The sequence below is a fragment of the Rhamphochromis sp. 'chilingali' genome (assembly GCF_963969265.1).
Source record: "Rhamphochromis sp. 'chilingali' genome assembly, chromosome: 2".
Lineage (NCBI taxonomy): Eukaryota > Metazoa > Chordata > Actinopteri > Cichliformes > Cichlidae > Rhamphochromis > Rhamphochromis sp. 'chilingali'.
This window is the reverse complement of record NC_137930.1, coordinates 62,131,521-62,144,426: the sequence shown is the minus strand read 5'-3', so window position 1 is coordinate 62,144,426 and position 12,906 is coordinate 62,131,521. Positions and strand designations below refer to the sequence as shown.

Genomic DNA, 12,906 nt, shown 5'->3' with positions numbered 1-12,906 from the left:
AAAATGTCAAACAACCATCCATGGGGACAGCATCAGTCAAAACAACCAACTCTTCTTCAGCTCACTGAGTAAATCAGCAGAGTGATGCTCATGGGTCTTTTGGAAACTGCAAAGTGCTGACAATTCATTGAGGAAGTATTTATCAGAAAGCCATCTTTAACACTTCTGTACGCCACAGGAACCACGTGTACAGTAGGTTTACATTTCAACAAATCACACCAAGGCAAACCAGCAAATACAGCAAGTTCTAGTAACATTTCGCAAAACCTAAAATCAGGTAATCTAACATTGCACGTAAAGAAATGAATTTTAAAGAGTAAAATAGGATGATTATTGGGTGATTTAACTTCATCTGATTAATTAGGTCTCAGGCTGACGCCAGGCTGAGGGCAATGACATGAAGTCGTATCAACATACCGATAAAAACGATTAAAGTCCAAGTTGTCCCACCTCAAAACGATATCATGATGACGTGTGAAGGATTTCCTTTAAGCACATTTTGTACACGCCTACTGCTTCTTATCCAATTAGATACTGTATGTTAGATAAATCACCAGCATTCATGAGACTGAGTGACCAAGGTGTTTAAATAAATGCAGCATCACGTGTCACAGAACACACATTTTCAGTCATAAAAAGAAAGCAATAATCATTAATAATTAACATTCCAAAAAAAGAGAATTGTTATAAACTTACTTTACTTGAAAATTAATACATTCAAAGTGTTCTTCCATAGGTTTTTAAAATTATTAAAACTGCTTGATAAAACAGCTGTAAATAGATAATTTTTTTAAAAAGATCTGCCTGTTGCTCATTGCGTTGTAGCTGATGGTTGGTGGTTGACACTCCAGGCAGTGGTTGCACAGGTTTTCCTCATGTCACATGTCTCATGCTGTATTCACCTCATTTGCCCATCTCAAAACTGAAATTAGTTTAAATAAATGGCCCCTTTGCCAACAGTTGCTTTAAAATTTACCACATTTCTTTCTTTCTTTTCATCACATAGCCACTAGTCTCTTTAACTCTCTGTGTGTACGCCTCTTTTTTTTTGCATGCTTGACTCCCTCATTATTTTAGTTGGATAATACTAATGAGTGTGTCTGCATTTGAATTAAAGAGATATGGCATAATTTAGCTGATATTAAGGACTTTTATTCTCCACATACATTTTCTCTAGTACATTTATGAGATGTTATTTCAGCACCAGGAGCTGTCCATACTATGCTCTATACAAATTTTACACAATGCACACAATAATTCTGTCTGCCTCATATGGTAAGTTCATCTCTACTTTGATATTGGCAGATGTATTGCAGATTAAATAGTTAATCCATGTCCAGTAGGAGCCATTTGAAGACCACTGCCTTAAAACATTGGTTTGCTTAGCAAAAGGTTTAAAAAAATGGCTTGAAATTACAAATTACAATTTGAGAAATATGCAGAAATTCTTACCCTCATCTTCATCGTCACCAAAAGGGTAGAATACAGCCACAGCAATGTTGAGCAGGAGGGCCAGGTAGAAGGAGATGCTCCCCCAAAGAGAGATGTGACGTGAGAACCAGAACAGAGCCTTATTTTCTGTGCAAACACAACAGGGAGCATAAGTACAGGCACACGAATTCAGCACACACCACATCACTGCAGGCCCTTCAGTTTACTGTGAAAATAACATAACCAGACTTGCTGGATGGGAATCGTGATTTGTCGTCCTGAAGCCTGTTCCTGCTGCCACCACCGCCACCACAATCATTATTATTTTCCAAGAACTGGATGCCGAATGTAAGGAAGACTTACTGCGGATCTTCTTCTGCCACCTCATCTCATTGTAGAGGTTGTCAAACTGGTGGAAGAAGTCATTAACCTTGCTGCCTTGGTCATCTCTCTCAGTGGTGGTGAACACACGCATCTTTGACTCCTCAGTTAGGTACTCACAGATGTTAGGAACTGGAAACACTATCTGCTCCATGCTGCGGTCATTACGCACAATCTGATAACAAAGATTAAAGGTTTGGCTTACAGTTTTATAGTTTGACGAACGATTTAAGAGATTTTAGGATAAATGATAAATTGATGATGCGGGTTACCTCTATCTGAGCTGTGTGCTTCGCATAGTAACGGAGGGCATCATCCTTTTCCTTATCGTGGTCCATGCCTGACCCCAGACCTAACCCTGACCCAGGGGTGAGGCTCTGCTGCAAGATTTTGTTGTGCCTGGCCAACTAGGAATGAAGAAATATGATTAATATGAAGATATGATTTTGCTGCACTACACTGGATGATACTGTAACCAGTAATGAACCAAAACTAAACAAATATGGTTTACAAAATCTCCTCATGAGCGTTAATGTCATGGTCATTTTTATGGATTTTACAAGACATGACTGTGACTTTGGAAAACAAGAACTGGGTGCTGCTTTAACCTTGACTGAAATTTGAAATAGCCCATATGGACAAGAAATATTCCTTCTGGAGAAAAGTTTTATGGTCAGCGCAGACAAAGGTAGTGCCATGATGACAAGAGGTATGTTTCGCGGAGTAAAGGTGAGGCTTTCACACTAAGAACACTCAACTGCCAAGCATGGTGGTGGTAGCATTGTGCTCTGGGAAGTTTTGCTGTAGTACTGGTACACCGCACAAAGTGGATGGAATAATGAAGAAAGTTCTTTCACCTCACATTAAATTAACATCTAAATGGTTGAAAATTTGGCAAAATTGGGTTTTCCATCAGAGCAATGATCCCAAACACACATCAAAACTGGTTTTGGGATGGATAGACCAGGCTAACATTAAGCTTCTGGAATGGCCTTCCCAACTCCATGAACTCACCTCTATCGGAGGATTTTGGAGCAGGTCTAAAACCCAGGTGTGTGACAACCAATTTAAATAAATTCTGCCAAGAAGAGTGACCAAATATCTAAGCAGAATTATGCCACAAAATTGTTGATCACTATCAAAAGGAGTGTGTGTGGTCGAGATGCAACTTATTAAGAGATGTTTAATACATATATTTGATCACTGTTTATATATTTTTGAAAGTCCAAAATAAATGCAATCTTGTGCACCCGATTCTTGTTTTCTAAAGCAATTAAAGATGTAAAGTATACAATGATTCCACCCTGGAAAAAGCCCTAAATTGTTGTGAAATTCATACCCATGATGAGCCCACAACATCTGTAAGTAATGTCTATATACCGTTCAAATTCAAGCTTTATGGCCTTGTTTTTTCTAATAGAGCTAAAGCTGCCATCTCCCATTAAAGGAATTGAATTATTTCACAGTTTTAAAGTGATCCAGATCCCAACCAGAAACCAGCAACAGTTTCTTTCTTTCCCCACACTCTGCAGAGGTAGTTTTTATGTATCCTTGCTGATAAAAAGACATTGAAAAGGACACCTGTGGCACAAGAATTAATAGATGAGTAAGAAACAGGTTCTGGCCTTTTTCCTTTCCTGTGTTGTTTACTTGTTTTGTGTACACTGAGGTCAACTAGAAATCTAGGTTCAGTCAACAAATTAGATTTCCTTATTTTTTTCTGCTTCTCTTTTTAGGTGAGGAAAATGTAACATGGTTTGTGGAGTTCTGAATACTTGCTGAGGTTTTCTTTTTAATTTATTATATTTTAAACATCTATTTTACTCCTTTAAAATAGGCAATTGTAGAGAAATTTATGGAGAAATGTAGAGAACCATTTAGTTTGTGCATTCTATCTATTGTTTATTTTATATTATCAATTTAATTTGTTTATTTAGACAATCAGAAAATATATTTCAAAGCTGATGCACACATTTGTGCATTCCTGTTTTAAGCTGAAAGGTTATTTTTTTAAAAGTCAAACATAAAAAAAAAAAAACTAACAAAAAAACCAAACATGCACACTTCCTTGTCATGATGAAACTCGTCTGCTCTGTAGACCAAAATATCCTGTCTGACACTTTGCTCTAAAGAGACAGAAGTGAAAACCCACAAGACTTGGCTTGCTCTCAACAACTTACAAACAGCGTAGACAAAGACTGAGACACGTCAGATGGACACACACATTTAGAACAAAAACAAATTTCTCAGGGGTACAGTACTCCTTCCTCATTCCCTCGTTCCTGATCCCTGGACAAAGCAAACCATGTGTATTTAGTTGTGCAGCGACTACCTGCCTCAGTGAAAACGCCTAAAGCCTATCTGTCAGTAGAGCCAATGTCACAACACAAAAACTCATTTCAGAAAACTGTCAGAGCAGTTCATTCAGAGAAGCACTCCTCCATCACTTGGCACTCCTGCACTGCACTGGCCCAGTGGTCATTAGACTAAAGCATCACTGCATTTCCTCTGTTTGTCTGACCACTTTAGACTAACTCAAGTTTAATCTTTTCTTTTACCTGGTGGGCCAGGATGTAAATGTTGTGTCCGACATCTTTAGGTTTGATCTCGTCTCCCATGCCGTCATCGTCGTCTTCACTCTGCAAACCCTGTTTGTAGGCGTCCTTCATGACATCCACCTGAAGCAAAAGTGTTTTAGAAGTCACCGTTTTTGCACCACACGTCAGGTGTAGTTTGTGTGCATGCATGACCACACTCACCAATTCAGTGGGTCTCATCTTGTAGAGAATCTTCTCTGCGTTCTCACTGTCATGGCAGCTCTCCATGATAGCTAGCAGGAGCTTGGAGGCATTGTTCTATGATACACGTTTCAAAATAATCAGCTTTTATATTTTGATCAGTTACACAAAGCTGAATAATTGAAAGGAAAAAAACCAACAATACTGGTCAGATGCAGTTTTTTCAGAGTGCTGTGATTCGACTAAAGGGTTGTACTACTAAAGACATCTGCAGTCAGACAGCCAGTAAACATGGGCTTTATTTGCCCCATTGCCTTTTTCATCATTGCACAATTGTTATCTATATTTAATTAATACTATGCAGCAATGCAAGTATATAATAGGGTAATGGAAATGTGTTGCCTCCCAGACCTCTCATACAACTACTGCTCACCTTGAGTTGCAGCACCAGGTCCAGGCGATCCTTACCCAGGGGGTTGATGGCGTTGACAATCAGTGCTATAATAATATCAATACCATTTGACTCATGTTTAGCTATACAGCTCTGGAAAAGAAAAAAAATGGACATGCTGTAGTCAGTGTTGGCTACATTACAAAAAGAAAATCATTAATATAATTCATCAGAAGAAAGTGTCTGTGCTTTACAGGTAAATCCAAATAAAAGATAGTTTAAGACGGCTTACTACACCACAGCTCATGATTAAAACAGCGGTGTGATCACAAAGTGACCAGGTCCACTGTAGACAGACATTTATGCTCATATTCACACCAACAGTAGATTTAGAATCACCAGATTTCCTCCTCCTTCTAATTAGAAACCAACACAGACACAGGCGTAACATCCAAACTCCATACAGAAAGGCCCCAGCTGCTCAGCTGGTTCGAAACCAGAAATTTCCTGTTTCCTGTATTCTCAACTTGACTGGACTTGAACACATGAAATAAGAAAAGCTTTTCGCTACAGGTTTAACGATACTGTATGATGCTTCACATTTAGGAAAAGATGAACAATTTTTCAAATATATTCACAGTATTAGGCTCTATTAAATAAATATGTTGACAACTTGACTATCCAATAAATCGAGCATTTTCTCTCAACTAACCAGCCACCCTCCTCCTACCTGGTTTTCATGGCAGGGCCCCTGGCAATACTCTGTAATGGTTTCCAACGTTTGGAGAATCAGATCCACATTATACTCATTTATATAAAGTCCCAGCAGCCCTAGGCCTCCAGTGGTGCTCCCACAAATGCAGTCCAAGAACTGAAGAGTCTCACACACCAGATTGTAGTTAGTCTTGTTGTTCTGACTGCGCAGAAAGTTCTGGATTCAGAGCAGGAAAAAAAAAAAAAAATCAATCAGCGGTCATTTTAATGACTGGACTTAGAAGGGCAAAGTTCACAGAGCATCAGTACCTGCAGCTTTGAATTGTGGTTCTCACAGAGCAGCTGTAGGTAACGCAGGATTGGTTTCATGATAGATACAGCCGGGCTCATCTGAGTGTCTTCCGATGCCTCCTCAGTACCGATTATCTCACTGTTTTGGCCGAGGCCTTCAAGGTCAGGGTCCAGCTCTTTTCTGAAGGCTGAGAAGGCCTTTGAGGTCACTGAGGAGGCTTCTTTTAGCTGCCCTCGCATGTCGTCCCTCATGTGAAGCCCAGAATCTTTCCCTACAAAGAAAGGATTTATTGAAAAAAAAAAAACACACACACACAAACAGACACACAACACGATTCACTGTTTAACTGCAGGGCAGGAGCAAATTGCTTCCATTCATAAGTGCGGCAATTGTATTCAAGAGAAATTGATATGTGTGTATATATATATATATTTATTTATTTACAGACGTTCACTGACAAGCAGGCAACAATTTAGTGGGTTTCTGTAGCATAAAAACACTCAAACTTGATACAATGGCCTTTTGATAGGATTGCAATGTGGGCTGTCACATGCTTCAGACATGTGACTGCTTAAACTGGGAACAACAGTTTCAACAGAAGTCAGCAGAGCTACAAAAATCATTGTGGATTTATCCACTACAACTGTTTTAAACTAAACTAAACTTGTAGACCTCAAACACTGTAAAAGCATTACTTTTTTCCAGTCTGTGGCTTTTTAATTCGCTCTTTCTATGGAAATGCCTGGATGTGCTGAGGACGTGAGCCTCATGACTCAGTATTGCACTTTTAAATCCTCATCGCTAGGTACCTCTGACATTATAACAGAGGTGATTCACTTCTAATGAACTTTGCTTATTTACTTTCAGCCTCCCTTTGACATTTTGACACAGTGGTTAGCTGCATTTTGAGCTCACAAACGTTATCTGGACATTATGTGGTGTTTTTGCTCTAATAAGTCAATAATGTGAAAAAAATTAAAAATACACCATCACCGAACGGTACCTTTTTTAACCCTGATACTACTGACATCACTGTCATCGTCCCTTCTTTTGCAGGTGACTTCAAACATGTTGACTGACACGGTGGCTCGAATCTCCTGCTGGGCCAAACGCATGCGGTCGTAGAAAACCTTGAAGAACCTCTCGGACTTTTTCTGCTTGTTCAGTTGGCTGTAGAATGAGTTCTAGTTGGGAGCAAAAATGGCCATGAGTATACTTCTAAAACATGTGGAGGAGAAGTACAGGATTCGTGTATCTGTGAAGCCAACCTGTATCTGTGTGTTTCCACCCCTGAGAAGGGCAATGCCCAGCTCGATGCTCTCCTTAAACAGTCGATCATTCTTGGTGTTGACGATGAGTTCAATTACCATCTCTGTTGCCCCAACATTGTCCAAAAGACACTGAATATCCGAAACAGTGGTGGCTGGCTTGTCAGCGTCTACCATGGGAGAACCTCCTGCAATGATGTAGAAATTTAAATTCTAGCTTCTGCTTCTCATGCTCTTTCTGAGTTAGTCTCATGTATGTTGCCTGGTTATTTTTGTGCTGCTGCTCTCCCTGCCTCTGGCTTTCCATGCATGCACATACCATATATAAATAATTGTAGATAGAAATAATCTCTTTTTGAGAAATTGAACAGGAAAAACTTTACAAATGTTTGATTATTTGTTATGCTCATCTACTATATTCCACACCTGCCTGGACCGAATATTTGTGGGATGCATTATAAACCTCTTATGTCTGCCAACAATTGTCAAACAGCATACTGCCTAAGAAACAGAGCACTGTCATTTTAGTTCCTGTTGTTTCCTCGGCTGTGAGTAGTTATTGCAGCATCTACTCAGTTTATTTGGGGTTCTCGGTACCTCCAGGTGACTGCTTGACAAAGCCACCAGATGAGCTGTTTCCACTCCCGAGCTCTGACTTGGAGAGGAGCTTTTGATTTCCAAAGTAGCGTGTGAGGAGAATCTTTCTCAAGTCGTTTCCCTGTGGAGACAGAAATCATAATGTTAAATCCATTTAAAAGTCTGACTGAGTATGAGCTTTAAACTAGGAAATTCACACATATTTAATAGATTTTGATAAAGCTTTTTTTCCCCTTTACAGAAAGGGAAAGAGGAATAACTATAAAAATGATCAAAATGAAGGACAAATCTTAAGAAGGGAACATTTGTGGTAAGGTGCATTCATTGGCATGAAATACATCCGATCATCTCTCAGAGGGCTGAGCAGATTTCATCTCATTTCACCTAATAGGAATCATCGCCATCATCCCATGACACATTTCTGCCTTGATGGAAGCAGTGGTTTGCAGTATGACAATGCTCTTATCAACAAAGAAATTGGAGCTTGAGAGAGCATGACGGTTATAATGTTGTCCAATATCTTGATCCTATCTGAGCATTTATGAGAGATTCCGAGATAGCAGCCAGGGTGTGTTTGGAGAAAAGCAACCATAAATGATGACAGATGTTACTTTTATTTTTAGTTAATATTAGTCGGCAATGAAAGTCTCCAAACAGTTAAATTTTTAAACTGACATGATGAACCGCTGATCTTACCCCAAACTTTTTGGGATGAGGCTAGTTTTCCCTCTCTTATTGTGCAAAATAGGACCACACTGTGCTTCTTTCTTACACACACACACACACACACACACACACACACACACACACACACACACACACCGTGTGCACATAAGCATGCAAGTGAAGACAAGTGGAAAAAGGTTATACAGAATGTGGTCATTTGCGTGCAAGGATTACTGATGCATATGTATAAAGTAATGCATTGCACAACACCAGCTTGCCTCTAGCAGCTCATTTATTTAATAACTGCATTTATTTTCTTTCGAATAAACATCTCTCTGTGTCTGCGACATTTGACGCAGATGAGCAGAAATGAGATTAAAAGATTCACGGCGACAATCGCCCTTCAGTGGTTGTGTAATCAAAGTGTGTGATTGGCAGGTGGATGACTTGCATTGTACATTTCACCACCTATTTTTAAAGAACAACAGGGAGAGCGATGGATGGATGAAAAGAAGGAAATATAAAGGGAAGATAAAGTATGTATGAACACTACATGTGGTCAGCACCTGTTTCTATGGTAATCCAACAACGCATCAAGGCCTTGTTTCATGACACCTTACCACTGGTATTGATCAAAAGACTTCAAGAAGAGATGGGTAAGGGGTGGAGTTAAAATTAATGGGCTGTAAGCAGCCATGTATGGTTTCCATGGAAACGTGTTAGCAGGCTAGCAGAAAGGCAGGTGCCTGTCAAAATAACAACTGAATACACTTGATGTGTTACACTCTGCTTGTGCCAGGTTAGACCCCCCTTTTGCCATCAGAACTCCTAATTTTTCATGCTATAGATTCAGCAGGGTGCTGGAAACATTGTCATCATGATGCAACTCTCCTGTTCCTCCTAGTCCCAAAGGTGCTCCATGTGATTGAGATCCGGTGACTTTGGAGACTATTTGTGTACAGTGAACTAATTGTCATGTTCAAGAAACCAGTCTGAGATGATCCGAGCTCTGTGGCATGCCACATTATTCTGCTGTGAGAAGCCATCCGAAGATTGGTGCACTGTGGTCATTAAGGGATAGACATGGCTAGAAATAGTACTCGGGTAGGCTGTGGTGTTAAACAAATTGTTCCTAGAGCCTAGAGTGTGCAAAGAAAATATCCTATACTACTAGACCACCACCACAAGCCTTAACTGCTGATACGAGGCAAGATGGACCCATGCTTTCATGTTGTTTATGCCAAGCATACAATGTTTAGCCAATCTTCTATCGTCAGATTTTAGTTAACCTGTGCAAATTGTAGCCTCAGTTTCCTGTTTTTAGCTGACAGGAGTGGCACCCAGTGTGGTCTTCTGTGGCTGTAGCCCAACTGCTTCGATGTGCTTGATGTGTTTTGCGTTGTGTATAGGTTGGTTGTAGGGACACAATTTTGGCTTCCCACATTTAAACACAGACAGTCTTGAAAATGTGTTATTTAAATCGAACGCAAAGCAAAAACAAAATGAGGCACTCCCCCACCTGACTAAATCAGCGCTGAACCACATCCAATCACAACTGTTCACTGCATTACGAAGCCTGAAGCTTCCTGGACTAGTCTAGACCGATAACACAATGTAAAAAGACAGATATATTTAAAAAATCGAATGACTGACACAGTAGAAGGTGAAGAGCTTAGCAAAGCGGATTTAGGGTTAGTGACATTGACCAAGAAGAGATTATATACAAAGAGTGTTGTAGAGTTGTTTCTGTGCCACAAAGCAACACAACTAACATAACCAGCGGCCTGAAAACTTACCACCAAATAATTAGTATAATTAATGCATGAAGGACAAGAGAAGCAATGCAATGGTTGCTAACCTGAATTGCTCAACATCAACACAGACATTCATAAAAATGAGGCTGTATGGCACACCACTTTGCTAACAAAGATGTACTGAAATCACTAACACAAAGCGTTCACTAAACATTTTTACTATTGAAAGCTTCAGGAATGCATTTGGGGGGTTTTCAAGATGGAAAAACTTGCAAAATGTTGCAGGAGAAAAAGAGATAGATCTCACAACAGTAAATTACTATGCTACATCACTCATGCAGGTCCAACAAATTTAGTTTTCTTCCAAGCGATGCACCGAATTTACGCAAACGAGGATACATTTTCTTTTGATGCAAAGATTTGTAAATGAACAGGAATGTAGCGCAACTTGGATGCAAAAACAGCAGAACAGTCTCTGTAATCGCTCTGGGTGGTTGTGCAGAAAAAGTCACCTATATCGCCATTTCTCTCCATTCTGATGCTCCGTTTATAATAATAATGATAATACATTTTATTTATAGGCGCCTGTTGAGGATCCTCAAGGTCACCTTACATTAGTACAACAAAATAAAAACATAAGATAAAGTATGTAAGTATAAAAGCTAAGTAAGATAAAAATAGACTAAGACGGAGTCATGGTGAAGAATATGCAATTCTGAATGGATGGGTTTTAAGACACAATTTAAAAGTAGAGAGAGAGTTTGTAGTCCAGAGATCCAGTGGAAGTGCAAAGACTTCCAAAGACTCAGAAGGAAAGTCAGAAGGACGTAAGATTGAACATCGGGCAGGTTGCCATCAGGTCGCTGCCACATGACTGGCTGATGAGATATTTGCATTACCAAGCAGCTGAACAGGTGTACCTAATAGTTTTGAATATATGTGATCATTTTTAGGCTGTAATTATGCAACCTTTAGGCTATAAAATAACTAAAAGCTGAAATTGTTCATTAGGTGTTAACATTAATTAATTCAAAGTTTAAGTAAAAGTTCTGACTCCTGCTTCAATAATGTGAATATTTGGTGCGTGCTCTGAACGATTAGTAACAACCAATTTCTTTCTTTAACTGTCCTTTTAGTTTACTTATATTGTAAATCTTGTTTTATATTTGGTACTTTTAATTCTTTTTATGTAGCTTTTATGTTGAATCATCTATGAAGCACTTTGAACTGCGTCAACCTTCATGAAAGGTCCTATACAAAGAAGGATTGATTTATTCACTGACTGGCATTGTTGGTTAGACAAGTCACCTCACCTCACCTGACCTACAACCCTATAGACATTTAATGGAAATTTTTCCCATTCCATTTATCCTAATACTTGCATGAAAATAAATGCATTTCCTTTATTATACATTTCAGAATTTTGCAGTTTGTGACTGACGCACCAGCAGTTCAGCAATTGTCTGGTCTCTTTGTTCCTTTGCAAGTTTCCCTGCTGTGATTGTCACACCTCCTTTAAAGCTGACACATACAGCTAATTAGTATTCAGATGTATATGACTCATTTGTGTAGCTGCCATTGTAAGTTGTAAGTAGTTGCTTCTTATAAAATTTTGGGTGCATTTGGATGTGTCAAATGTAGTGTGGTTCATCCAAAATGAAACTGAATTATCAAGCAGAAATAATGGGATTTCTTTTTTTCTTTTTTTAAAAAAAAAAGCTCCAAACTGCAACCTTAAAAAAGAAAAGGTCTAATTATACAATATCAAGGCATCAGGCAAACGAGGTACCTCTATGTCTCATCACAGAGGCTGGCCAGATACAGTTCAGCTAAGCATCCTCAAACTAAGTGTACCGAAGAGCAAAGATGTGGATGAGCACGTGTAGCTGATGCTCCCTGTGTCAGTAAACACTCTATCTCATCTGCAGTCAGCAGAGACACTTGTCTGCCTGCACTGTCTGGCTGAGATGTCTCACAGAAACACAGACACACACCCACATAGACACCCACACGCACGTACACACACACGTGCACGCACACACTTCTTGAACTGAAGGTGAGGATCCATTGAGTCAGTGTCTCTCATTTCCACACACCACTACACAGACACAATCCCAGTGCATCTCCAACCTCAGCACTACACTCTATAAGGCAATGCATCCCACTGCATGCTCCCTTGCAAACTAAACATGTTTGACTTTCCCCTTTTCCCTCTTGTAGGGAGAAGTTGAAAGGTGGGGGTGGTGACAGGTTTTTGGGGGGATTTTTTTGTCTCCCTTCTGGGTGATGCAGTGTGCTGGCACACACTGCAGCCAGCACACTGCTAGGTCTGCAGAGAGAAAGGAGAGGATAGAGGAAGCAGGATGGCAGTAGAGAAGAGTCAGCCCTGCCTGACTCATCTGCTTGTTGCTGCATTGACAAGAAAAACTCTAGTCAGGTGATGTAAGAGCCGAGAGAGAGAGAGAGAGGGGGGGGGGGGAGCAAGAGAGAGAGAGAGAGAGAGAGAGAGAACTGACAAAAGTAAGAGGAGGGTGGCAGGAGGAGGAGGAGAGGAACAAACAAAACCTAGCAATGAGCAGACAGTCGTGGTGTTTTAAAATGTGCACCGGCACGCCACACTGCGGCTCTGGTGTCCAAGCTGAGGATGAGCTGCCGATCCCCACCTCCAGCTTCA

The 12,906-nt window shown here is 40.0% G+C and overlaps 1 protein-coding gene across 1 annotated transcript in view; it reads right to left on the bottom strand.

The window, feature by feature from the left end:
* Positions 1-12,906, bottom strand: part of itpr2 (inositol 1,4,5-trisphosphate receptor, type 2) — a 61,994-nt gene that overhangs the window by 15,638 nt on the left and 33,450 nt on the right. The window contains exons 38-48 of the mRNA XM_080874091.1: positions 7,813-7,933; positions 7,216-7,403; positions 6,951-7,131; positions 5,965-6,218; positions 5,672-5,872; positions 4,984-5,094; positions 4,572-4,667; positions 4,371-4,490; positions 2,085-2,219; positions 1,795-1,987; positions 1,453-1,578 (exon numbers count right to left, since the gene is read on the bottom strand). Coding sequence (XP_080730217.1) covers positions 1,453-1,578; positions 1,795-1,987; positions 2,085-2,219; positions 4,371-4,490; positions 4,572-4,667; positions 4,984-5,094; positions 5,672-5,872; positions 5,965-6,218; positions 6,951-7,131; positions 7,216-7,403; positions 7,813-7,933 — 1,726 coding nt within the window. The remainder of the gene's footprint in view (positions 1-1,452; positions 1,579-1,794; positions 1,988-2,084; positions 2,220-4,370; positions 4,491-4,571; positions 4,668-4,983; positions 5,095-5,671; positions 5,873-5,964; positions 6,219-6,950; positions 7,132-7,215; positions 7,404-7,812; positions 7,934-12,906) is intronic.